The sequence below is a fragment of the Panthera tigris genome, chromosome B1 (assembly GCF_018350195.1).
Source record: "Panthera tigris isolate Pti1 chromosome B1, P.tigris_Pti1_mat1.1, whole genome shotgun sequence".
Lineage (NCBI taxonomy): Eukaryota > Metazoa > Chordata > Mammalia > Carnivora > Felidae > Panthera > Panthera tigris.
The window spans coordinates 87308256-87335530 of record NC_056663.1 but is presented as its reverse complement, the minus strand read 5'-3'; the positions used below and the strand labels follow the sequence as shown (position 1 = coordinate 87335530).

General features: G+C 36.4%; 1 protein-coding gene across 4 annotated transcripts in view; it reads right to left on the bottom strand.

Annotated features, from left to right (window-relative positions):
* The window catches only part of SLC7A11 (solute carrier family 7 member 11), a 92617-nt gene that overhangs the window by 34164 nt on the left and 31178 nt on the right, over positions 1-27275 (bottom strand). For 3 of the 4 annotated variants that reach the window (XM_042983897.1, XM_007091800.3, XM_042983896.1), the window contains exons 7-8: positions 2411-2534; positions 402-505 (exon numbers count right to left, since the gene is read on the bottom strand). In XM_042983897.1, the coding sequence (XP_042839831.1) occupies positions 402-505; positions 2411-2534 (228 nt within the window). The remainder of the gene's footprint in view (positions 1-401; positions 506-2410; positions 2535-27275) is intronic. The other variant, XM_042983898.1, reaches the window with a different exon arrangement.

The following is a 27275-nucleotide window of genomic DNA, read 5'->3' as shown; positions in this document are numbered from 1 at the left end:
GCACGTGGTGGGGTAGTGATTTCTGGCGTCTCTTGCTTTACTTTTTCTCCTGTCACCTTTAGAGAAACAGAGATTTTATCACCAGAAATAAAATGCTGTTGTTAGACTCTGTAGACATACTATAAAAAAAAAAAAAAAAGAAGAAGAAAAAGAAAAAGAAAGAAAAGAAAAAGAAAAAAGTTCCCTGCCAGGCTTCAGTGTAGGCTATGAGTAGACAAGCAGTGCCCTCTACTGGGCAGAATGAGACATGCTATTGATACTTGGACGAGGACTTGGATCTTACATGTCTCTTTAAAAACAACAGGTTTGGAGGCACTATTTCTTTTCTTTTTAAGCCTACTCTTATCACATCCAATCTCAAAAACAGAAATGCATTTCTGGAAATGCTTGAACTCGCTCACCTGGAGACAGCAAACACACCACCATTCATGGAGCCAAAGCAGGAGAGGGCAACAAAGATTGGAACTGCTAATGAGAAATTTCCCAGTAGCCGCTCAGAAAAGGTCTAGTGAGAGACAGAACGAAGCAAATTAATGCTCTGCCAGAAAGTGGAATAAAATGAAACAATTTAGTCCAAACTCGCTCTCTGACTTTCTTTTTTAGTCTGGTGATACGTGTATGCTTTATAATCTTTTTTTGTGGTGAGGGTCAGGCTAACTTCTTAGACCATAATCAAAAGCAGTATCGTGGCATTGCTTTTTGCAAAACTATGGCCAAAGGTCTAAATAAGCACCTTCTCTCTACTTTCAAAAAGCAACGATCCATTTATTGAATCTTTATTAACTACGATGTCTATCATCTCTGATTCTGGTAAGTAAAAAAAAAAAAAAAAAGCTCGATTCAGAACTTCTCCCACTGGAGACAGAAATCCTTCAATGCCTTCTCTTCAACCTGGAAAGCCACATTTTTATAGTGAGGTACAAATGTACACTGAGAAGTATTACAGATAACTTGTTTCATATCCCAATCCTCCTGTTAGGACACAAAATATACTGAGAAATAATTGATGACTTAATCGCTTATCTCACCTATATACGACCACTTCCAAAAATCTTGTGCCTAGAATAATCACATTAGCTGAATCTCTCTGTATTGAGTCACTCCCTCCCTCTCAGGGATCTGCCAGTTCCTTCTGTGGTTTCCCATAAAAAGGCTAGAATACAAATACAAGCTTGAGAAGATCAAGCCACAGAAAATATGAAAGATAAACAAAACTTCCAAAATTTCCTTTCATGCCATAGTATATGCAACACTGCAAATTTCCATGAAGGATGTATTTTCAAAAAAAAACAAAAAACAAAAAACGAAAACCCAACAACCACTATGTGGGATTCTTTAGTTGTCCTTGATGCAGCTGGTGCTATGTAATTAATGGGCCACGTTGCACTCAAAGAGTAAGTGCTGCCCTTTGTCTGGGAAGATGAGATGACTGACCCGACATTAGCAAACTTTGTACGTTTGGTTGTCTGTTAGGACTTACAGCAGTGGCAAAGTCTTGCTTTAATACAGTGAACACGCACGGAGGTTCACACGAAATGAGATAATTTGTTCCCTGTGGATGTTGCCGATATGAGGTAATAGTGACTATTTTAAAAGGAACTGACATCTAGCGATGGGAAGTTATATTTTCACCCTTCATTGTTATGAGGTCACAAATAAATGCTCCTTTACCAGCTAAGTTTTGATACAAAATAAAAGTATGTGTCACAGAATAACATTCCTGTAACATGACCTTTGAGAGCAAAGATGGTCCTGAGGTCAAATAAATTTTGGAAAGTGTTGTAAAATTATAAGTATCCACTTCTTAGGGAGTTAAAATGCACATTAGCATCTTTAGTGTTCTGAGAAGTGCTAGAGCAATGACATCTGCTTAACTTTGAGTAACTCAGTATTTCCTAAAATTAATAATATCCCATTACTGGTATTCAAAAGGATATACTAGAAAAAACAAATACGTATGGTCCTTTGGAAATTCTTAAGTGGTGCTTTGGAAAAAAGATTTGAACTCAGCATTTGAAAAGTTTATGAACAGGAAAGAATAAAGAATAAATCACAATTTGCATGCCAAAAAATACATTCATTTAAGTTCAGTAACTGCCCACCTATCCTTAAAGTCACGTTGCAAAAGTATCTTCTATTCAACATGCACATGTGGAAATGCGTTTCCCAGCACGTATATGTGGAAATGTTTTACAGGAAACGAACAATGCAGGAAACCATATAGGACTTTGGCTGTCTCAGTTAAATGGAATTGCTAAGGTGTGTTCTAAATTTTTTATATACTCATTATCATTCAGGTCAAGAAAAGATTACTGAATTTCAAAACACTTTCTGCTGGAGGGAACTACTGTAAAATTGCATCAACTCATTAACCTAAATTCAAATTGGCATGTTCCCAACTTGGACTTACCACTGCCACTGCATTTGAAAGCAACAGCTCCTCAGCACTAATGGTCGTAAAGTAGGCCACATTTGTTAGCACGTAGCCGGTGGTGACGATGGCCATGGATATACAGATTGCAAGGGGGATGGTTCTGAAATGCACAAAGGAATTGCTTATTAGTCATCTTTTGTTAGTCATTCTCTGAAAGCAAAGACGATAGGATAGCAGGCTGATTCAGACAAAGACTAAAATGGTGTACACGATAATTACAGGATCTGTTGTTGTATGTGTGTTTTACTGGGGAGAAGTACTACATATTCCTTTGTAATTTGATAAGGTCCATGGGAGCAGATACTTCATTTGTCTTCTCTACTTTTCTACCCCCAGAACAAATGGGTCTATCCCATTCTGGTCCCCCGTAAATGCCATAGCAGTGTTTCTCACACTTGAGCATACAGCCACCTCCTGGAAGGCTTCTCAAAACACAGTTTGCTGAACCCACCTTGAGTTTCTGATTCAGTAGGATTTGCATTTCTGACAAGTTCCTGGGCAATTCCCATGTGACTGGCCAGGGGACCATTCTTTGAGAACCATGGTCCTCTATACCTCTCTAATACTAAGTTACTGCCTTGATACCTTTCTAACACTAACCTTCAGAAAGGTCTTTCCCATTCAGTTTTTCCCCTTCGGTAGCTTCCCTCGTCAGCAAGTAAGTTGCACGCTTTTGGAAGCATGAGAGCAAGATATATCTCCCTTTCTCAATGATAGTAATGATAATTTTATATGTAACACAAAAAGCACAGAAGTGCTCACAATAATGACTTTGCACTGCCCTGCTGTGAGTTCAAAGGAAGCTGAAGATCATGAGTATCTATTAAAGCAACAGTGCAGATAATCCCATGAAATTAGAGGTGACATGCAGTGAAGTACATATGACCGGTCAGTGCTGACACTCGTGGCATCAAGAAGAACCCGGCACAAATGCAATGTTATGTCTTCATTTAATGCACTGGGAAAGCCAGGAGTTACTGACCCTAATAATTTGATTCCATGTTACCGATACACATTACTTGCTTAACATAATCACCTCTTCAGACTCTTTCCAGTTCAAGCAACTTAAACCTTCAGCTCCTTGCACAAAGGCTGATGGGTTTTTTAGCCATAGAGCTTATCAGCCCTCATGGAGCCTTAACCCTGCTGGGTGCCACTAATGAAGATCTCAATATAATTTCTTCCAAGATGAAAATACAGTTCGGAACTTGGAGGTGGGGGTGGGGGGTGGGGGAGGCAGAGTCTGCCTCCCTCCCCAAGCTGGGTACGTTTAGCACACAGAGACCCAGCTCATTATGCTGAACAGCACTATCCCCCGTTGAGAACAGGCAAACCTCGCCAGTCAGCAACTGCCATTCATTATGCTGCTTGGAGCCTGACACTTCCCCTGATCCCCAAAGCCTTAAGCCTTGATGGGGAAACACATTGACCTCTAAATCCTGGCATCCTAATATAAAAGTAGCAGATGTTCCCTTTCCCCAGCGTGAAGAGGGTCCTGTGGAATTTTCTGTTAATACCATAACATGCATTGCTAGTTGTGATTGATAAATGCTACATTTAAGCAGAGGAAATCACTGGGCCAATTAGATATAAAGGAGTGAATGGCATAAGACATATGAAAGATGAATTGTTTCTTTGAAAGAAAGGCTACATGTAAACGCAAAGGACTAAGAAGGCGAACGTGAAGGTAGATGAGCAGCTTTTCAACCACTCGCTATATTATTTTAAACTTGAGTCTTTTCCATTTTTATAACATCCCAAATGGTGTGTGAAGCTCTTTCTCTGGGGGAGAGAAGTGGGAGGGAGAAGGGGGGGAAAAGGTTCTCTTTTCCTTGCAAGAATGGGATTAAGAAGTGTAAAGTTCCTGTTAATAAAAATTGAGGTGACATTGTTAAGTGCAGAGGAGTAACTAACCTCTCCAGGACGGTACAGTCACATCATATGATGCTACAAATTAGCAGGGAGAAGGCAGTCTGAGATTTGGGCTGTGGCCCTCCCCACATAGAATCCAGTCTCCGAACTCTGCTCTTCCAAGGCTGCCTGTTTCCTGCTTAGAGATTATGGTATGTCTGAGGGAAGTTTTCTAAATTGACTTTAGCAGAAGGAACACTAAAAAAAAATGCAACTTTTTTTCTCAGCTTGTCAACAACAAAAATCACAGCAATAGCTGCTGCCATTAACTTGCTGGGTATTATGTGCCCAGTATTTTATTAGGTGCTTTACATATTTGCCTCATTTTATCTCCCGAATATCCTGTGAGTTAGGAACATCATCACCATTTCATATGTGAGGAAATGAAGTCTTGGAGAGTTTAAATAACTGTTTGAGGATAGACAACTGGTAGATGGGAACCCAGAATTCAGCTGATCCATCCTAGCTAAAGTCAGAGCATTTTAACCACTAAAGCGTTCTCTCTCTCATGCATGTGGACCCTCGGCCTCTTAACTATTCATTTTCAGAGAAATCATAATTGCTGAATATAACATTTATTGCAAAACTCTTCTCAAGCCTGTATTTCTCATGTAGTCATTGAAAATGCAGCTTTATTTACTATAAGGGTGGGGAAAAAAACTTATTCCATGATTTTTATAATTTTTCTGTGCAACATGAACTGGAATGTCAAGTGAATGTTTTCGGAAGTTTCGATGTTTAGAAATGGGGTATTTTTTAGATTTAAAAGACAATAGAGGCTCACTTAATACATTTCCCTAGACAAGGGCACCTGGGTAGCTCAGTCAGTTAAGCATCCGACTTTGGCTTACGTCACGATCTCACGGTTTGTGGGTTCAAGACCTACATTGGGCTCTGTGCTGACAGCTCAGAGCCTAGAGCCTGCTTCAGATGCTGTGCCTCCCTCTCTCTCTCTCTCTCTCTGTGCCTCCTCCCTTCCCCCACTCATGCTCTGTCTCTCTCTCTCTCTCTCTCTAAAAAATTAAATAAGTAAATTTCCCTAGACCATTTTTACAGAAAAGGATGAAAAGCAAGCATGTCTGCCAGAGAAGCCAAAATGTATAGATTATTAACAATTTTACTATCAGCTCAGATATACTATATAGAGACTAGACCGAAAAATCAAAGGCGTTTACAGCAGAAGACAAAAGTGGGAGAGGGTCCAACCTTGTGGCAATGCATATGTCCAGAAGTAATTCCTCTCTGAGCAAATTAGGCCATGAGAATCGGAGGGGGTGTGGCAAAAGAGCCACTATCTTCTGTCCTTAGGTTCCATTTCACTTTGACAAAGGGAAGGAGGAGAAGGGTTTGTGGCTGCCTTGGCATAAACAGCAATCAATTACGGAGGAAAGCAGTTGACGTATTCAGAAGGGCTTGGCACCGTGTGGTTAACTCCTGAGTTTCAAGCATCAAAGCTTAAGAGCCACTGGGTGAGCTGATAAAAGCTATTAGGCCATGCCAGAGCAATCTTTCTGGAGGCTTTAGATGCAGAGGGCAGATAAGCACGGTTAGCAACTCCAGATTAAGGCAAATGGCACATGATAATAAAACGAATTAAAGGAACTAGCAGACCACTGGTATTTCAAAGCCTCTGTGTTCTTGTGAGGTATCCTTCAACTCTAAGTGCAACAAAAGCATTGTCTTTAAGCTGAAGAAAAAGGACTCGCACCTATGAGCGCTGCCCTTTTTCAAATGTTTATGCATGTTTGTGATGATTAACAAAACACAAATGTATTTTGAAGCGTTACTCCTTAAGACCTCTAGTCATTGTACATAACCTTCTCAATTAAGGGCCATTAAGTATGTGAGAATCCAATAATTTTATTAGCTGCACTTAGTTTTCAGCCAAAAGGCCTTGGAGAGTCTTCTTTTCCCGTGGGTTTATTTTAAATTGGCACCTATAACCAGTCTATGTCACACATGGATAAATATTTGTTTTATTTGAAATTGTTAAATAGAACTGTCTGGAACATCTGCTTAAAAATGCTTCATTCTAAGGAATAGACTTCCCCAGGAACCCAAAAGGTCCCCAAAGTAATGGCTGGTAGCTTACATTTGTGTAATCTACAAAGCACTGACAAATACGTTTTATCTTCAAATATACACATGCCATTTCAAATCCTTTGTGGAATGAGAGAGAGTATAAACAAATAACAAACAAAATTCACAACAACCGAATGAAATAGGTTCCTGAAATGATTCCCACCATTTCCAAATGAGGAAACCAAGGCTCATAAAGGTTAAGTGCTGTGGCCAAGGCCACAAAAATCCTAAGTGGGAGGGCTGCTACTTGAACCTTCCAGCTCCAAGTTTCACATTCACGGTATATCCTGCCATGATATCATGGCTGCTTTGTCCCTACTTTACCTCCCTGTATAAGATCCCTAGGATTCTTACATGCTGACAAAGATATATTTTATATAAGTAGCACAAATATCAGAAGGCTGAATGTAACAATGAGACACATTTTAAGCCAAGTGTATTTCTTCATGCACCAAACAGTGATCACAAATAAACTTGCAAATAATGCAGCATAGAACGCATGTTTTAATATGCTTTGCAACTGTATGACAGAGCGTCAGAAATGACCATTGTTTCCAGTGCTTTGCATTGGCTAAAAACAAAAACTCTTGCTACAAACACAGAATGAGTAAATCTAGCTTGATTCTCCAGATACCTGAGGATACCTGAAGGTTACAGGGATTTCTGATTTTCAAACCATATGAGTAATTCGGTAATCCCTTGAATTTGGGATAGTCCTAAAATTGTTTTGTAACTTGACCAAAATCTTCTGAGATTTGTGTGAAACAAAATAAGTTTCACACAATCCCCTGTGTTGGATACATACAGTGGGGACCACAGAACTCACTGATCCTAGGGCATCTAAAATTGTCTTTGAGCCGTGGAACTGGGCATGATGACAGTCAGTTCTGTTAAAGCCTACTCTTTTGTGTTCAAGAATCTTCTACGAGAAGTGATTGATGCTTCACACTTTCTATTTAAAAATCATTAATATTTTCACATGCACTGGTGACATGCAGGAGAAAGGAGGGAGGGAGAAAAGGAAGGATTAAGAAGAACAAGAAAATGGTAAACTTCTCAATATGTGAGATAGAAAAAAAAACTAAAACATTAATTTTCAGAATATTTTAATTCTATTAATAAACAAGGCACTATTTATTTACATATAATTGAAACATAACTGTGATTCATCTCAACACCAAGTATTCAAAATTATATTAAGTACCAGGGGCCCCTGGGTGGCTCAGTCGGTCAAGTGTCAACTTTGGCTCAGGTCATGATCTCACAGTGTGCGAGTTCGAGCTTCACATCAGGTTCTGTGCCAATAGCTCAGAGCCTGGAACCAACTTCAGATTCTGTGTCTCCCTCTCTCTCTGCCCCTCCCCTGTTCATGCTTTTTCTCTCTCTCTCAAAAATGAATACACATTAAAAAAATAGTAATAATAAAAAATAAAATTATATTAAGTACCTTTTGATTCCAAGTTTTTATTTTAGAATCATAGTTGTTTCACACTTTCCTTATAATTGCCCTAGGAAGACCTTGAAAGCTTTTCTGTAGAACTGACACAGAAATGACTCAACCATCTCTTATTTCCCTTTTTTGTATCCACTGATGAATTAATTAATTATTTTTTGCTGAATCACTCTGTTTACACACTGCTGTTAATTTCATCTCACTCCTCAAACTTCAGTCATACGTTATGGACAAAAAGATAAGTAAAAAGTATACCTTAAAGAAAATCAATCCATATTTTTCATTCACATGGTTTTTCTTGTATACATTTTTATACACTCTCCCTGATTCCTGCTCATACCGAACTCTCCAAAGAGCCCTGGACACATAATTGTACTACCTGGCTATGTGATTTCTGACATTTCTAGCAGGGATTGAATTACAAATAAGTGTATTTGATAATTTTCCAGGACTTGAAACAATTAGATTACAGATGGCTGGAATCACAAATTCCTTTGTGTGTTTTCAATGATTTTGCCTCATTGTCATTTAGTGCTATCGCGGTATCTCTACTTATCCACTGTGAGTGGGAATCGGGCTGTTAATAACATGAAAGAAATGCACTTGAGGAAACATAGTAAGTAGTGGGGGGAAAGGTGTGGGTTGTCACTGAAAAAAAATGTAGCAAGAGGAAGAACCATGTTCATGTTCTAACTTAATGACAATTTCTGGGCCAAGGATGAACACAGAGATGTGACAAGCAGATTGTCATATAAAGGTACACGGCGATCCCACTGACTTCAGGCATTAAACACCTGCCCTCTGCTCCTTACAATAAGTATCACAGCAAGGCTATGGATGTTTTCACTGAGACACTTTAAATTTCAATACCGCTGAGGTCTAATCTAAATCTCCCCATTCTCCATTGTCCACAGATGAAGAACTCCATAAACAGAAAGAGAAGACAGAGAGACCTGTAGAGAGACGTAAGAAATGAACAGACACAGATTAAAAGCCTGCAGGGCTGAAGAAGGCTCATGGGAAAATGTAAGGAGAAAGGTACAGCGAAACCAAACAGAAAAAAGAACATGGAAACTTACAACTCAGAAACATAGGGTGATAAGCAATCAGAAGAATTGGTATAAGCATTTAATCCCTAAAAGAACCCTTTTTATCCTATTAGAATAAATTCATCACTAAATAAAATTATTCAGCAAAAGGTAGCTTGAGAGTAAATTTTCGTTTGCCTGAGTTTCATACAAAAAAAATTAACATTGTCTACATCTCATTTTTTTCTCATTTTCTAGAGATTTATGGTATGTCTTCTAGATATATTACAGTTATTAGTATTTATCGTAAGCATAACAATATTAGTAGGCACATTTGAACGTACAAAAACAAAATTGGTTTCCAATAAGATGTTAGCAATTAAACTACCAAAAAGATACATTATTTAAATAACAATGAATTTCACACTGATGTTCAATTCTTATTTCTGCTACACTGTTTTTACAACCCGCCTTTTAAAATTTCATTATTTCCCTCAGGATTTGGCCTGACATACACTAGAAGAATACAACATTTCAGTGAACCGTTCTATCATAACGGAGTTCCCAAGATTCAGATGTACGGCTGAAACATTTAACTCCCTACCACAATTTTGTGTCCCTCTTTCCAGAGCAGAAGTTATTCCCAAGAAGCAGCTACCCGGACAGGCTACATTTGCCAGACTCTCCTGTATCTAGGTGGGAATGGGACTCATTCTTGGTGTCGACTGATGTGGCAAGTAAAGGCCAAGGTGGTTATAAGTGACTTGACCTGACACCCCCCTCCCTAATGGACAGCCATTTGCAGAGAATCCATACAGTGGCAAAGCCACACTAAGGAAGGAAGCGAGGTCACAGAATCAACATGCGTAGGAAAGCCCACCGGTTAGCGAGGGACACCAACTGGAAATCAAAAATGAAATTTTTGATTTTTTAAAGTCCTTGAAAATTTGTCATTTGTTTGCTGTAGCAGCTGGCATTACCCTAACAAAGGAATGAAAGGCTGCTCATTATATCAAGATCTCAGTTAATTAGTTCATATAAGACTTAAAATTGGTCATCACCAAATTGTATCCTACATTATATTGTTGTATAATATATAAAATTAAGATATAAAATCCTTAAAATAAGGTCCCAAATTATAAAAATCAACTAAAAACATTCATATCTGAAAACAGTACAATAGGGAAAATTCATCATTATTCAACAGAGCAAAGATAGACCCCACCGCTCTCTACTTTAAAATACAAAATCCCCTACACTTCTGCCAGTTGCCACCAATTCAACAAAGGTCAGAGCACAATTGCCTCTTGTTTTGACCAAGGACATATAATAAGACAGTGCAATGTTAAATAAATGTAATCTTATGCCAAGAACAAGGCAACATAAAATAAATATACCCACTTTGGCACAGTAAATGGGAATTAGAGTCAAAACCCACTCAGGCCATAAACACATATCTTAGAAGGAACTGATACTATTTCTCTTACTCTGTGCATAAATCAGGTCCGGTCACATTTCTGATCAGTCACACGATAAGAAATGGAACAGGTAAACCTGGAGACATTCATCCATGACGAAAAACTACTGCTTCTACACCAAAAATTGTCTGCAACATTTCCGACCAACAGTGACAAATCTAATTATTAGTAATAATTTCACTTTGATATCTGCTGGTCAGGTAGATAACTGAGTTTCCAGTTGGGTGTTCTGGGAGTCAGAACAGATACTGGACAACTGGTAAGATTACAGACGCCCCCCCTAGTCTCACTCGCTTCAACCAGATCAGTCCTCTTTTACTTACTTTATGCACTGATATTCTGCCACACAACAGAGGCTCTCAAATAGTTTTAACATCACTGCTCTACACTCTACAAGTCATATTATGTCTTTGGATCAATTTTTTTGGATCCAATTCTGGCTTCTTAAAGTACAGTTTTGAAAATATATGAATTGGTTTCATAAAGGAGCCATATGTGACTGATTATATAGGTATGTGTATATATATTCGACCCTATAAAGTTAAAATAATTTTTTTTACTGCAACAAGTCCCTATTTATACTCTTAGGGTGATTGAGGGAAAATCCTTTTTTAAAAAATTAAGTTTATTTATTTATTTTGAGAGAGAGAGAGAGAGGAGAGAGAGAAAAAATCCCAAGCAGGCTCCACACTATCAGCACAGAGCCCCACACGGGGCTCGATCCCACGAACCATGAGATCATGACCTGAGCCAAAATCAAGAGTCAGACGTTTAATCGACTGAGCCACCCCAGTGTCCCGTAGGAAAAATTCTTAGAGGAGCCAATAGCTATGGCCTGGCTTTAGTAAGCGGCAAATCCACATGGTAGGGCCACAGAGAACATGACACAACAACCTGATAGAGCAGTAGGGAGAGGCAAGGATGAGAAGAAGTAGGGTTGAGGGGCTAAGTGGCTCGCCTGCTGAGAGAGAGAATATGCCACCGTCAAGAAAGTGGTGATGAAGACGCCAGATTGGAACTGTTCATAGCTCCCTGAAGAGGTCACAGAGGTCCACAGAACGGCAGAATCGCCCGCAAGCCCTCCCTCTCCTCTCCGCAGGCTGTCTATTCACAAAGATTCATACGCTCAGCAGAAATGGAAATTTCATGATCTTTTATCTTTCTGCTCAAAAGTTAATCCCCTCCAACAACAAGCTTTTGTGCTTTAGTTTATATTTACTAGCGCCTTTTCTTAGACTACAAGCATTCATAGGCAAACCTCTCACTAGGGATAATTTTTTCAAGTCAGATACACTGGGCAGTGACTGAGGGACTAGGAAAATTAAAGTCATCCTGACATTTACCCACCCTCTCCTTCATAATTTCTCTCTTGGCCCTATTCCCCAAATACCTACAACCAAGAAAAAAATTATACATACCATCCCAGGTGTAAATTTTCTTTTAGCAACATCTTTCCTCTGGAGTTTTACCTTTGATTTTGTTTTAACTTCATAGAATTTTGAAAATTTTTCTGGACTCCAATCCTAAGGTGGAGTCTAGTCACATTCCAGTCACTATAACAAGGGACTCAAGAGATCACTGGATCTCTCAAGGTTTAAACTTCCTTAACGGTTAAAGAGGGTATTGAGTTAATAGAGTCTAAAGTCCATTTTACTTGAAAGTTCATTATTCAACCACTTTGGCAAATAAAGCTAATCCATAGAGATTGTTTAACAGAACACTTTAAAAACTCAGTGGAACTCATGTACCAGAGCATTCTAAGGAAATGCCTGCCTTTGCCTTGTTCTGTCATTCAGAGGAAGAAATAGGATGCTGACTTTACAATCTCTTCTCCTGAACACTGAAGATTATGATTCTATTCTCAACCAGGAATACCAGCACATCAAAGCACCTTCCATCATTAAAACTTCAAAGTGTCAGCCTGGCTGAAAAAATTGATCATTACAAAAGATCATTTAAAGGAAAAGTGGTCCGTCCATTCTTCCAGATCCTAAAATGGTATCTGTGGATCAGGTCAGACCTCTGGAAGGCCACATTACAAGGTCATATTATCCTAGACACTCATGGAATGTCTTTGCAAATCACTATATTTTATGCCTCAGCTTTTATCCAAACTTCATTGCGAACATAGTTTTAAAAACCATCTGAATTTTAGGAGGACGTTTGTAGCAATATTGTCATTTGCATCCATCAAGCTCTTTATAAAGACTTCATTCATTTCATCAATGTTTATCAAATATCTTCTTTATGCCAGACATTGTAAGTACAGGGATAACGACATCAACCACAACAAAAAGTTTATTCTCTCATGGATGGAATCTAAAATTCAAACAAGAAGACACAGAGGACTCCCCATCCCCCATTCTTAACATGGTTGCCTCCTTCCTGTCAGTTAGGCTCATATCAAGTCTCCCCCTCAGAGAAATCTTCCCTCCTTTTTCTAAGTATGCCTCCCCCAATGCCAGAACTACCCATTCCCTATCATTTTCAATATGAAGAAAAACAAAACAAAACGTCTTCTAACTCCTAATAGTTTTTTCAATATCTTTATGCATTCATAATACACCAAATCCTACAAAGAAATGGAGGCCATTCACTGAGCATTACGAAGTGTCCTCAAAGTATTGCCTCTAAATCTCTAGTGCAAACATTGTTTAGAGCTGTTGCCAGGACTGTTCATCATCCTCAAAGATACCTCTGCTTTTTGTGTAGCTTGTAACCACATAGGGAGAGAGTTCCTGGCCTCCTTGGTTTCTGGGTTTTGTTGTTGTTGTTGTTGTTGTTGTTGTTGTTGTTTTGTTTTGTTTTTTGTTTTTATTTCTTTTTGCTTTTTATCAATCTTTTATTTCTAAGACATGTGGTTCATTAAAACAGTGAGAGAAGATAAGTATTTCGGAAGATACAACTTGGGATTTAAGAAATTTTTTGAATAGAAGTTTGTTTACAATAGTGATGGGAGGACTCATAAAACTTATAAATTTAAATTACTTCAACCAAACTATGTTATCATTTTGACTCTTTCTTTTACCTTGTTTTCACAGCCATGAGACCAAAACTGCACAATCCTCCCAAAAGAAGACTTGAAAAAAATTAATAAATCAAGCCATGAAGAGAAAAAAGGGGGAAAAATTGTTAAGAGGCAGCTTTAACACAGAAAAGAAATATTTATTCTACCAAACCCTCATGAGAATTCTAAATTATTAAATCTCTGAGTTCACCTGATTTATGAACAGGATAACACAGCCCCTAGCCAAAATCATTTTTAATAAAAAGCAGGAAACCTCCTGAAGTTCATCTCAGATTTAATATCAAACACAGCAGCCACACATGAACATTTCCCCATAAAACACAAACACAGCACGGCACAATCTTCTGGCAGCCATCAGTGGGGCGTCAGCAATACAAACAAACAGGGTGTTTGAACCATGGGAGGGATCAGGCCTCACAATCTAGACAAAGCAGCCAATAGAAATGAAACACAGGCTGAAATGATGTCAATGAGGAAGGGAGAGGAGTTCAAGGAAGACTCATTTCTAAATATATTAGAGCAGTCAGCTCACACTTCTGGTCAGAACACTGAGCTTCCTGGTTGACTGTTACATTTGAGAGAGCAACACAAGTGTATTTTTGTGTTGAATTTTATGCATAAATTTAGAATATACCAAAGGAATGGAAACCAGCACGAGAAAACAAAGGCTAGTAATTAAATAATCCAACATTGCCATTCTCATCCTGCAAAAAAAGTAGTAAACATCTAAAAGATGCATAAAAATATGATTCAAATATTTTCCAACAGGTATTTGGTCCAAAGGTAAGAAAGATGTCAAGGGAAAAAAAAAGTATCTTATTCTTTTTCATGTATGTTTGCTTAGGAACTGTGTTTATTACCATGTTCATAACCTATGTGGTAAGGGATTTCTTCTCAGGAATATAAATTCAACTAGTTGGAGATATATAAAATAATTAACTTCATCCATATTTAATCCCATATAGGGAAGTTTCAGCAATTATAAGGATCACAAGGAAATGGTTTTTTTTTCATGTTTCCACTGATATTTCCATTAATATTTTGGTATTTGGTATTCAGTTAAAAAATATTCTGGAAAACAGAAAATCATTATAAAAAGTACTCTGTTAGTAGAGTACAGGGATTAAAAAAGAAAGGCCAAAAGGGGAAAAGTAAGACTCATATCACTGGCAGATGCCTTGTAGGTTACTTTAATTAGTTAGTATTTTCAAAATCTGAAAGAAGAAAACAAATTAATAATTAACTATAGGATACAGGGAAGGAAATTTTGGGACTATAAAGGATTTAACCATACATGTAGAATAATTTTATTTAGGGCAAATTATATTGTAAAATAATGCTACCAAGATATTTTGAAAATTATGAACTTTAAATTTCTAAGAATGATACAGTTTTTCCTCATATTCATGAAAAGCCACCTCCGTATAAATATGTTATACTAATTTATTCAGGGAATTTATTATTTATATTAATTTGTTCAGAGAAAAAAAAGTAATAATTAAGGCCATCTTTCTGTCCAGATAACAATATTAAAACTTTCAGTAAAAATTGTATAGTAATTGGCTGATGTATCAATAGAAAGACAAGTAGAACAGAATAGATCACTTTGAAATACAACAGTATATAATGTAAAAACAATATATAACAATTGTCATACTTTATAAGTATTATAAACTAAGTAAGTAAATATCATAAACTAAGGGGTGATAGGACTATTCAGTAAATGCTAGGATATTGGAAAACTGGCTGGTGGGGGGGGGGGGTGATTAAAAGCCTACATTCATTATGTCATGCTAAAGAAATCCATTCCAGATAAGTTAAAAGGCTTAATGTCAAAAAGAAGAAAAAAACAAACAGAAAATATGAGTGATATTTAAATGATCCAGGGCTGAATAAAGATTTATGATATCAAACCAATATACAGAAATATTAAAAAACTCATATTTAAATGTAATCAATATAAATACTAACTTATTAAATTAGTACATATAAATTCAAAGTTCTATAAGCTAAATCATAAAGAAAATTTAGTTACATGAAAAACTGAGGCCAAATTTTGCAATCAATATAATAAGCAATTAGTACCCATAATATATAAAGAATTGTGTTGGGGCTCCTGAGTGGCTTAGTCAGTTAAGCATCCGACTTTGTCTCAGGTCATGATCTCACAGTTTGGGAGTTCAAGCCCCGCATTGGGCTCTGTGCTGACAGCTCAGAGCCTGGAGTCTGTTTCAGACTCTGTGTCTCCCTCTCTGTCCCTCCCTGGCTCACACTCTGTCTCTCTCTCACTCTCTCTCTCTCAAAAATAAAATAAACATTAAAAAATTAAAAAAAAAAAAGAATTCTGTTGAATTACAAATATTCATGCCTCAAAATGGCAATCACATACAGCTACTAAACTTGGGACAAGTATTAAGCCTTATATGTGATTTAAAAAATGTAATTTAAAACAATGAGCTATCACTTTTGCTTTTCAATTAACAAAGATTTTTGTAAATTATAGTCAATGCTAATTAAGTGTTCTTAACTATTGCTGTTGAGTGAGGAAACGGATGTACCCAATTTGGAAAGCAACTTGGCAACACAAAAAGAGACTTTTTTGAGAGTCCATCACCTTTGACACAGTACTTCCCTTTCAGCAATCTTCTTAAAAAAATAATTGAATATACAAAAAGATTTCTATATTAAATGCATAATACATCACTTTCACCCTAAAAGAAATTGGAAGCATTTTAATGCTCCCAGAAACATGAGTAATTGTTGGTATACCTACCCAATGAGATATTATACCACCATTAAAAATGGCGTTTACAAGGATGTTAGAGATCTAGGAAAATCCAATGAAATGACATTAAGTGAAAAAAAGCAGTATAGGTCTAGATGAATAATAAGTGCAAAAAACTTGGGGTGCCTGGGTGCTTCCGTCAGTTAAGCATCATGGTTCGTGACATGGAGCCCTTTGACGGGCTCTAAGCTGACCAGCGTGGAGCCTGTTTGGGATCCTTTCTCCCTCTCTCTCTGCCCCTCCCCAACTCACTCTCTCTCTCTCTCTCTCTCTCTCTGTCTCAAAAATAAATAATAAACCTAAAAAAACAAAGAGCTAAAGCTGAGCAAATCTAGAGGCAGACAGACTTCATGGTGCCATCGAGCTGCGGGGGATACAACAGTGAATGACACAGATGGAGTCCTGTGTCAGTAAACCCCCTGACCCCCATAGGGGAAACAGACAGTAAACAAACACATAAATCTATAATGTAATGCCAAAGTTACAAAGAAAAATGCATATGTGCATTTATCCCAAGTAATATAATGCAATACAGACGTGCATGGAACAAACACACGCACATACACGCACGGGGGGAGGGGAAGCAAAACATCAGAGTAACAAGTGTTTTTATTTTATGTAATCATGACCTAATAGGTGGTTTTACTTTTCTTCCACATAATTTTTGGTATTTTAAAATTTAACTATTATTTATTATTAAAATGAAGAAAGACCACACACCATTATGAAAAAATACTATGAAAATCATAAAGTTTTAATTTTTCTAATAGGGTACAGGATACATAGAAAGAAGCTTCCTTTCAATTAGTTGATTAAATGGATCACCTGACCGTAACTGCTAGGTGGAAATTTGTATCCTATACACTTAAAAATGGGACAAGATGTGTCTGTTAGGAGAAATATGAGAACAAGATAGTCAGGATGTCCCGTGCTCTGGGCTGCCTCTTGGATGGGAGATGTGGAGCTGGGAAGGCCGGGCCAAGAGGTGAGGGAAGTGTGCAGGGAGATGCCTTAGAAACAGCAACACCGGAGCAGAAGTAGCCTGTCTTTTGGAGAACAGGAAACTCTGGCCCTGCCTGGTCAGACTTGCATCATAAACTTGATGGTTTGAAAGCACCTACATATCGAGGCTGAAGCTGTCTCTCTCACTGCAGTTCAGAGTTCAGGTTGTGGCCCAAAAAGACAAAGGGCTCCGTGTACCAGGGAGGGATGTTGCTGAGTTCAATCTGCAGCTGTCTTCTCTCAGCATTTGCCACTGATCACCTCTCCTTGGCCAGAGGCCGTGGCATTACGAGGATCGAATAGCTAAACACTTACATACATTTAAAATACATTTAACCTTTCTTCCACCAGACCCTGAGCAGCTACAAAACAGCTTTTTCGAATCATGATCTCCTCTTGCTATCTATCTCACTCATTTCTTTTGTCATTTTCTGGCTCAAAATGAAGTTAATCGTGTCTTCTATATCAATTTCTCTTTTGCTTGCCTCAGGCCAGAATATGGGAAGTGAGATTTTGATTGTTTGACAATATCAATACAGAAAAATTAAATATTGTTCCCCCCAAAGAGATATCAGAACTATTTTAAGAATCAGTTTTATCTGTAAAAAATGTTAGAGAAAATAAAAAGTAGCTATTTCCCTACAGGATCCTAACATTTCAGCATTTCCTAGTCATAAAGTTTCTGTTTTAATCTTGTAACCAAATGACCTTCAATAAACGACCTGGAATAGATTATTTAATTCAGCTAGCCTAGGACCCCTTTCATTACGTGTTTGAAAAACAGCTTTAGAAAGTCGAATGCAGGCAAATGTTAATGCTTTTATACATTTTAAAAAGCAGTTTTGTTCCATTCTCAAATAACATACAGGTCACTCCTAATGATTACATTCTTCCCCCAGCTAATTTCGAGGCTACAATCTTGCCATATCCATCACTCTTAGATCTGTAGTCAACAAGGCTAAATGTTTGAAAAGAGGACTAGAAAGGGATCAGTATTTTAAATATAAACAAATGTAAACACAGACAAATTAATCCATCTCTCTGGCTTCAACTCTTTTTCTTTACAATGAAAGGGATAGGAAATTTGATGGCTACTTTCCTCCCAATTCAAAAATCCCAGGCCTTTGTGATATATTTTCTCAAGGTCAAGTTCACTGTGTTTTTAATTGTAACAGTGAGTTAGTCTAATAAACTAGGCCAGCCATGCCAGCATGTGAATGGAAGAAGGGAAACGAGTGGAGAACTAGTTATTATGTGCACACAGGTAACGTGAAAACTGAAACAACTTGGAAATTTTGAGACATCTTCGCATCCCTTGCTATCTATCCCTAAAAGAATGACCATGACAGTAGAATGTCAGGGAAAAATAAAAAGGTGACATCATGAAAGGCCAACAGGAGAGATACTTTGGAGGAAGTGAGATATGAGGGGTCTATATAAAGCTGTGTGATGAGGCAACCAACGAGGCTCTAGAAATGACTGCTCACAAAGTCATGCTTTATAATCTTTAGTCTCTCTTATTTTGTGATAAATGAATATATGTCAAAAGCTTTAGTTTTACATATTATGAAATATCTGAGTGCTATGCCACAGACTTAATTTCATAAATTATCTTCCCTGTAATATTGTATATCTCACTATATGAAACAGTGGCCATGGTATTTAATCACTGCATTCTCAACTATTATGCTTTAGTATTGATTATTATCAAGCTTTTGCCACAGATAGCTCTCCCTATCTGTTCCACACATCTAACTTTAAAAGAGAGAAAAAGAGAGAGAGAGAAAATGAGAAAAGGGACAAATGAGAAAATGACACAGTAGTAAACAGTTATCCGGGTAAACCATCTGACCATTAAAAGCTATGAGCATGTCTCCTTAGAAAACCAACAAAGCACTATATGTTTTTGAAAAACAACCTCCAGTATGAGAGATTAGAAATGCCTAACTCTGAGACTGAGAGAATTTGTGATTCCCGTGGCAAAGTATTTCAAACAAGGGTGTCTTTTACCTTATAATGATGGATTTCAAACCCAACATTTAACTAGTGCAAAAGAAAGAAAGAAAGAAAAAGAAAGAAAGAAACAAACAAACAAACAAACAAACAGTTTGGCCAAATTCACAAATCCTGATCTGATAATCCCTCTTTGATTACAAATGAGCCAATGACATGTTTCATAACAAAAATAAGAAGTAAATGGTTTATCATTAAATAAGTGTCCTCACTGAGCAAAGTATTGTCAGAAGCATCGGTATATTATTTCTAATTCTCATAAAAACTCTGCAAGGTAAGCATTAGAATATCCATTTAACAGATGGCTAAAGCAATGAATATCTATATTTTAAAGTTATGACAAATCTCTCTCTCCCCCTTTCTCTTTCTCTCTCTCTTTCTCTTTCCTCCTTTCCTCTCCCTCTCCCTCTTTTTTCTCCTTAGGTAGGCAACATAAAATATTTATTATTATGAATAAATAAATCCATCTGGACTGTTGGAAATGTCTAATGCTTAAAGTAATAGACCTATCAGAGAAGATACCTCTTTACATAGGCAATTCCCTCATAATATATATCTAGACTCTTGAGACAAATAAGAAACACATAGAAAAAGACTAGTACTAACAACAACCTGCAGCACACAGGTTTATAGACCATTTTATACCTTCTAGGCACATATTATAAAGAACAATAAACAAAAGTCAGGATTCATCATCACACACATTTGATAATTTGATCCTCTACCATTCTTTTTCCATAGCTGAGAAGTCAGAGGCTCAGAGAGGATAAATAATATAGCTATGATCACAAAATTACATAACTCTAGAACCAGAACTAGAACTTTAGTCACGAGACTCCAGGTACAGAGCTCTTTCCACAACACCAACGTGAATCTCACTGTGCTTGTTGGTTCCCAGCCCAAATCTTCTCCTGTAATGGCATTGCTATTTCCCTCTCCTCCTTAACCCACCCTTCCCTCGAATACCTAATATGTGAAAGTCAGGTTTTTGACACATCTTGTTTGAAATATTTCCAAATTTGACTTAGGATTCTATCTGACCTTAAAATTTAAGAAAGGGTTTCCTTTATCTCCCTAGCATGTGACATCCCTCGCCAATAACACAGACCATAACACAGTACATGATGCCCCACATTGGTTCGTATATATTCACTGACTTAAATGTAGAACCAAAATATAGAATTAGAAGCAAACTTAGGCAAACTTGGTCTGCCTCATTTTTCCACCTCAGTATCTATAGAATCATGGCTAAATGGTAAGTTCTTTTTTTCTCTATTTTGGGATTTCCAATGCCTAATGCAATTCTCTTGTTTCCATACTTTTGAATATAATTTTACCTGAAAATGAACTTTCTTCTCATTTAACTTGATTTCAATTGTTCTTCCTCTGGCATAGAGAATAAATGATCCGATCTTTTTCATTAAAAGAAAAAAAAAGAAGACAACTCTATTTTTTCAAGAGTATATGAACACCACGTTGACTCATCCATGTTCTCTAAGCAGTTTAGTTCATATCTTTGAGCTGGGACAATGTGGCCATTATGATGCTATTTGCCAGAAAATTCTATCACATGATTTGCCACCATGTCTGACTGTAATAATGGGTTATGTCCAGGAGGCAATTAACTTTTCACAGACATTTGCTTTTATTGAAAATAAACATAAAACAAGACTTAAATGTGACCTTTTGGATTATAACTCTCCTTAAACTGTACATATGTCAAAAAAAGGAAAATCCACTGAAACTGCCATCAGGTTCATCTTCCCTAAACACAACTTCATAGACCAAAAACTTGTACCATACCACCACTCACCACATCCCATTGGCTACTGGATCAGGTCCAAAATTCTTCTAATGGAGGCTCATCCCATACCAGCATCCACATCGTACCGCCATTTTGCCTTCTTCTCTTCTTTACAATCTTTTCTTTAGCTAGAGCAGTCTACACATTATTCCTTGAAACCATGGCTTTGTGTGTGCCCATCCCCTGTTGAAATAGTTTTATTTCTCTATTCTACCTTTGTAAATCTTACTCTTCTTCCAACTTCCCCTTCCACAGCAAAGTTACTTTCTTAGTCATTACAACACTTTGTACACCCATGGGTCACTTCTGCTTTGCCTCTCAAAGAGACTAGTTGACATGCTGGAAAGAGTATGAGCTCGGAATCCAAACAATCCATGCATTATATCACATTATATCAAACATGGATTATAATCCTAATCTTCTCATGTACTAATTACAGGGCCATGAAAAGTTACTTCACTTCTCAAAGCTTTAACTTTCTCAACTGAGGAATGGAAATAAAATACATCATCTTATTAAAAATAATCTGAAGTGCTACCTTGTAATCCATCTATCACTCAGACAACAAACACTGTTTATATTTTTAATGAAGGCTGTGCATTTTTAAATTAGACATAAATCTTAAAAAAAAACATATGGGGGGGCACAAACTAACACCTGTGTTCTCCTGTTTTAGAACAATCCCATAGCTTCTTTGCCGGAAATAAAAATAAAAATTTAAATACATGACACCAGCCACTCAGGTCAAAACCTTCTTTGGCAGATTTCATAAAGGAGTTTCTTGGTAAGATCGTGAACCTCAAAATAAGTCGCTGCAGTGGAAGTACAAATAGTCCATCCATTATATCCGCACCATCAGCCAGCAGTGTGACGGTGACAGTGTGGGTGTGGGCATACAAATATTTGGTTTCGAAGGAAAAAAAATTCTGCCAAGAAATATATTCTGATTATGATGAGTGAGCATATTGCCACCTAAGGGAGATCAGAGACTACTAAATAAAAAGCAGTTCTCATCATCTTTTGAACCTTTTAACTACTAATGATTGGGTTCTTTGCTGATGATGCAGAACAACTTTTCAAGCTGATTAATAGGTCATGTGTGTAGAAGAGGCACCCCTGTTCATAAAACAATTATGCTAATCCTCTCATTTTTTTTTCAAAAATTATGAATATTGTAATCTTTCAAGAATATGGGTGTTGGTTGCAGATGGCATTTGTGTATTACTTGCCGAACTCATTAACATTTTTGAATTTCACATATTTTATCCTCGCAACCCCATGAGAACTTTAATATGGGGATTATCACCCTCTATTTAAAACTGGTAAACAAAGATTCAGAAGCAACGTGGAGGCCTGCCCAAGGTCAAACAGCTAGTTAAGAGGAGACAGTATTAGAATTTTGATTTTCTAAATGAGTACTCTTTTCAAAGACTCAGTAAGTAAATATTTCCACAGTTCATAAAAGTGAAGGAAATCTTTCTTTACTGGAAAGTCTCGACTTCATTTGACTCATTTTAGATGTTTACATTGGCAATACTGTTTTAGCTTGTGCCTATACAAATTCAAAAGTTGCTCATTTTCCTGAGTAGATCGATAAACTGAGTCAATGTTTGATAATGACTAGAACAAAATTAACAAAACCATTCTTGTGTTTGGCCAGTGCAGATATAATGGCCTGGATGCATACTGTCTCTGTGCCTAAGGAACAACACAGGGTATTCTATTTTTGTGAGGATCTTAAACAACGTTGTATCTGAATGAATGCCAAGCAGCAGGCCACAGACTAGATATTAGTGGTCTAAGAAGTTTTTCACCAAGTATAACCCAGAATGTAAAAGGTATTTATGAGCCACTTTATGGGTACAAACATTAATATTCAAATCCAGGCACAGAGAAAAGTAGCTGATTTCCATAAATGAGAATATGGATGAGGGGAGTCGCTAAAGTGTGAACTCAAAAACAGGAGACAATGTAATGACTGACGTTTACTTCTGATTGCAAAAGTAGTTCCTTTCAGATAAAAGGATTCTAACTCTGTAACCTCTGACTTAATGTCATTCAATTTCTCATCTGGGTTGTACCTATTACAGTCAAAACATTTGCCCTACTCTATTTATGCCACCCAACCAACATTCATCAAACCTTAAAATGGTCATAGAAATTAGCAGGTTCCTAATCAACATGTGAAAGTTAAAAATAATTGTAGCCCAGCTCAGGGAAGTTATAGTCAGTTTCTCATTTTATGTTATATGAATTACATCTGTTAAAAGATATTATAGAAGACATTCATGCATCTGGTGGAAAGCTAGATTACATAGTATTCAAGGTCCCCTCTAATTCTCAAATTCTTTGATTCTACTCATTATACCATTTGTGGTCTCTTATTTTGTAAATAATGAAAGGAAACAGAAACATAAAGTAAAATTAAGACAGCCGCTGTTATTGTACCTAAAACATGAGTTCATGATTCTAAACTCAAAATATAAGCTCCAATAAAATTCAAATTCAAATTTAGATACAAGTACTATGAAAGGATGTAAAACAATCAAAAGCATTGACCTTCAAATTTTTTGGCCACACAATGGGGTTAGCATCCTTAATAAAGACATATGTGAAACTGAGAAATGCAAGAATTTCGATCCTAGGGAATATCAACTACATGTCCCATCAGTGAGAAATTTTTAGACTGAGCAAGGGCAAGGAAGAGTAACTTGGTAACCTTGTTCTCTGAACACAGAACCATCTCTTCTCTGTGACGTCTGGCCAGATACCGACCAACTGCCTCAGTTGCTCAACCAGTATAATTGTACACATATTTTGAAATATATTGAAAAATGGATTCACAAAACTTTTTACATGTATTTCCAGAAGGAATGCACAAAACTGAATGAGCTTAACTTAGGTATCAATTATCAATGATTAAAGAGAAGCACTGTCACATATTAAGATAATTCTAACAATTCCTTATTGTTATTAATAAAGTGCTGCCTCATTTTGCCAAAGAAATCTTTGTTAAGTTGGGTATAAATTCAATTTATGTATTAACTCAATTAGCATAAAATGAATGAATCATTTTTGAGAGATTCCTCCAGCAAATACTTTTACAAATTAATTCTGCTTACTAGTCCAGATTTTTCTAAATGCCTTTATTTACAGTGAGGTAATTTTCTGGGAAATTAGTTTATATACCTTAAGAACATATATCACTTGAGTATTTGTAAAATAAACTCTAGAAATGGTCTAAGAATGCAGAGAACCTTGCTTTGTAATAAAAAATCATAACATTACTATAATCTACACATACATAGTCAAGACATTATATGCTATTTTCTAGCAACTGTTAGAAAGCTATAAAGCATATAAAGATGAAATTTGCCTCTAACAGAAAACTGCATCCTTAAAATGCCAAAAATGCAAAATAAAAGACCTCAAATCAACCTTTAATGTTTTGTCATGCAATTAGCTATAGCACATTGGGACAAGATTTTTAGATTGTTTTGCTTTGCCGTGTTTTTTTAATCAGGTTACCAGTTTTACATGTCCTATAAGCAATGGGCCTGATAAAACAGTATGATATTATTAATAAGTGCCTTTACACTGGCTTAATACAAGTCAATAGGAATAAAAACATATATACTAAGAATTTAGAATGGCAACATTTGAACTGAATATAAATTACGTGATTATCGACCATTTATGAATCAGTCTGATCAATTACACTGCCTTAAAGGTCTTTGGGCATTTTTCCCAAGCCAAGTTTCTCTTCCAAGTTATCGTTGGTACAAGGTGCAATGACTTTCAGGCATCAATTAATATAAATTGAAAGCAGGCAAAGTATTAATTAAACATGACACTCTGATTATTTAAACCTTCTATTAAAGTTGATTATTCAGACCATGCTGATAGCCTGTTCTTCAAAAATGACTGATGATATCAAGCTTTACTGACTTTCACCAAGTCTACTATTTCCAACTCTTCAAGACAGAAGGAATAAATGAAGTGAGAAGAACACTGGAACAAGTCTAATAGACAAACTGACTAATCTCAGACCCCCAAGGTCAAAGAAAAGCAATTCATTTCTTGGCTTTCATCAACACAAGACATGATTTATCAATTGAAGGGCAGGATTACAAACATTATACATCTCAATGATATGTTCTTTGCACTGTGTAACTTTGTGAACAATGATAGATTGCACTGTCGCCACACAAATAATGTCATAAGGCAAAACTCATTATATTTGCAAATAAAAACACTGGTTTTTAAAAACAAATGTACACATTGCCAATCATTACTACTACCCATTTCATTTCTTGGGGGGGCATTTTAAATTTCAGAGATTCTTTGGGATTCTATCACCTTCATGATCCAAACTTTGGACATTCCAACTCCGCAAAATACTATTTTTACTCTTAGAGAGTCAGCCACCATGCTATAGATAATTTTTAAATGTAATATTTTTATATTATTACAAAAGTTTCAGTGATAATTACTGTCATTTTACATAAATATGTTAAATGCCTCTTAAAAGATTGCTACTCCCATATATCTAAAGCCACTCTTAGAGAAGAAAACATTATAAAAGGACACCGGCAACATTTTTAACTTTATAAATGTAATCATATAGCAGGGACTTTGCCCCAATTTTTAGGATTAGTGCTTTAAAAGCTTTAAAGAGGAACTGAGACCTAACAGAAGAAAGAAGTCATGAGCTAGTTATTTTGATTCCATGAATCTCTCAGTTTACCTCTCACTTGTGATAACACTTAGGGAGCTGTTCTATAAGTCATTCTCATAATAGCAGTTCAGAAATAACTCCATAGAGTGATGTTAGGTAATCTGAAAAAATCGCCACTGAAATTAAAGTATATGTAAAGGGCAGTCCATTGTGATCATGAAACCTCATTCTACAGTCTATATATTTGAAATCACATTGTTATTTTCAGTGATCTAAATTAATGATCACTTTTTCTATTAGGGCACAATTGTAGCAAAATTTTATTGCCTAGGTGGAGAAGGATAGTAAAAGGTGTTGTATGTTCAGCTGATGATTCATTTCACCAGCTGCCAGAAAGTTACACGTTGCAGCACACCTGGACACATGCACCCGTGACTGATTGGGAAACACATTTATCTTGGCATGTCACAAAGGAGATGGAATTCTAATTACTCTCCCTTGTAACTAAATACATTTTGGAGCTGTATCTACCTACAAAATAATACAAATTACACATCTGGATGAGGTTCACATAATTTTACCATCTGTTCTCTATGTTCAACCATAAATACTTCCCAAATCATTCTTTGTGTTTAAAAAATAAGATTTAGTTTTAAAAGACCTGGACTGATTGCCAACCTTATAGAGAAATGTTATTTTTTAAAATTAAGACACTGAATACGTTGCTTAAAAGCTTGAACTTCTTTGGTTTGATAAATACACAGTACAAATTTAATCTTTACTTTTCATTAAGGGGATTTTGTGGATTTCTCATATTCTGACTTTGAGAAAATAAATTTGTTAGCTAAATTTTACACAGAATCATTCAGACAAAAACTGAATATTTGAGTACCTTGTATAACAGAACAAAAAGGTACCAGAGGTTTCCTTCTTCACCTTAAGTATTAGCAATTATTAATTATCTCGATCCCAAATTCCACAGATTCTTACTTAATTTCTCCGGAGAAATTCCTTAGTTTGAGACCTTAAAATATCAAATTAAAAGTATTCTAGGAATATTTAATGAAGTTGGCAAAATCATAATTTCCAGAAAATGAAAACATTTCATCTGGTATAACCAGTGATAATAATCAGTCTAAATCAGTTTTGATAGCTACTTTTAAATTATTATAAATGTCTTATTTTCTCTAAATATAAAATGTTATATGAAATCTGTACATAAGAATAGGAGAGATCATAAAATACATATTCAATTTCAGTGCTGAAAGTTTATAGAACAGGCTTCAACAGGTGTGAAATACTTTTCATTTTTCTTTCAAAAACACTGAAGAGAATTGGCTAGGATATTGTTGCTTAGGAAATACTCTTATGTGAGTAACATTTTATGTTGTTCTTACAATCAGGAAATATAATTATAGTAACAACAACCAATTATGTAGTGATTAAAAAGTACAGTCCCAAAACTAAGTACTTTATACGTATTAACTCATCGCCACAACCCAATGAGGTAAGCGCTACAATTATTCTCACTTTTCGAGATGAGGAAACTTCTTTGCAACAACAAAAAACCACTGAATGC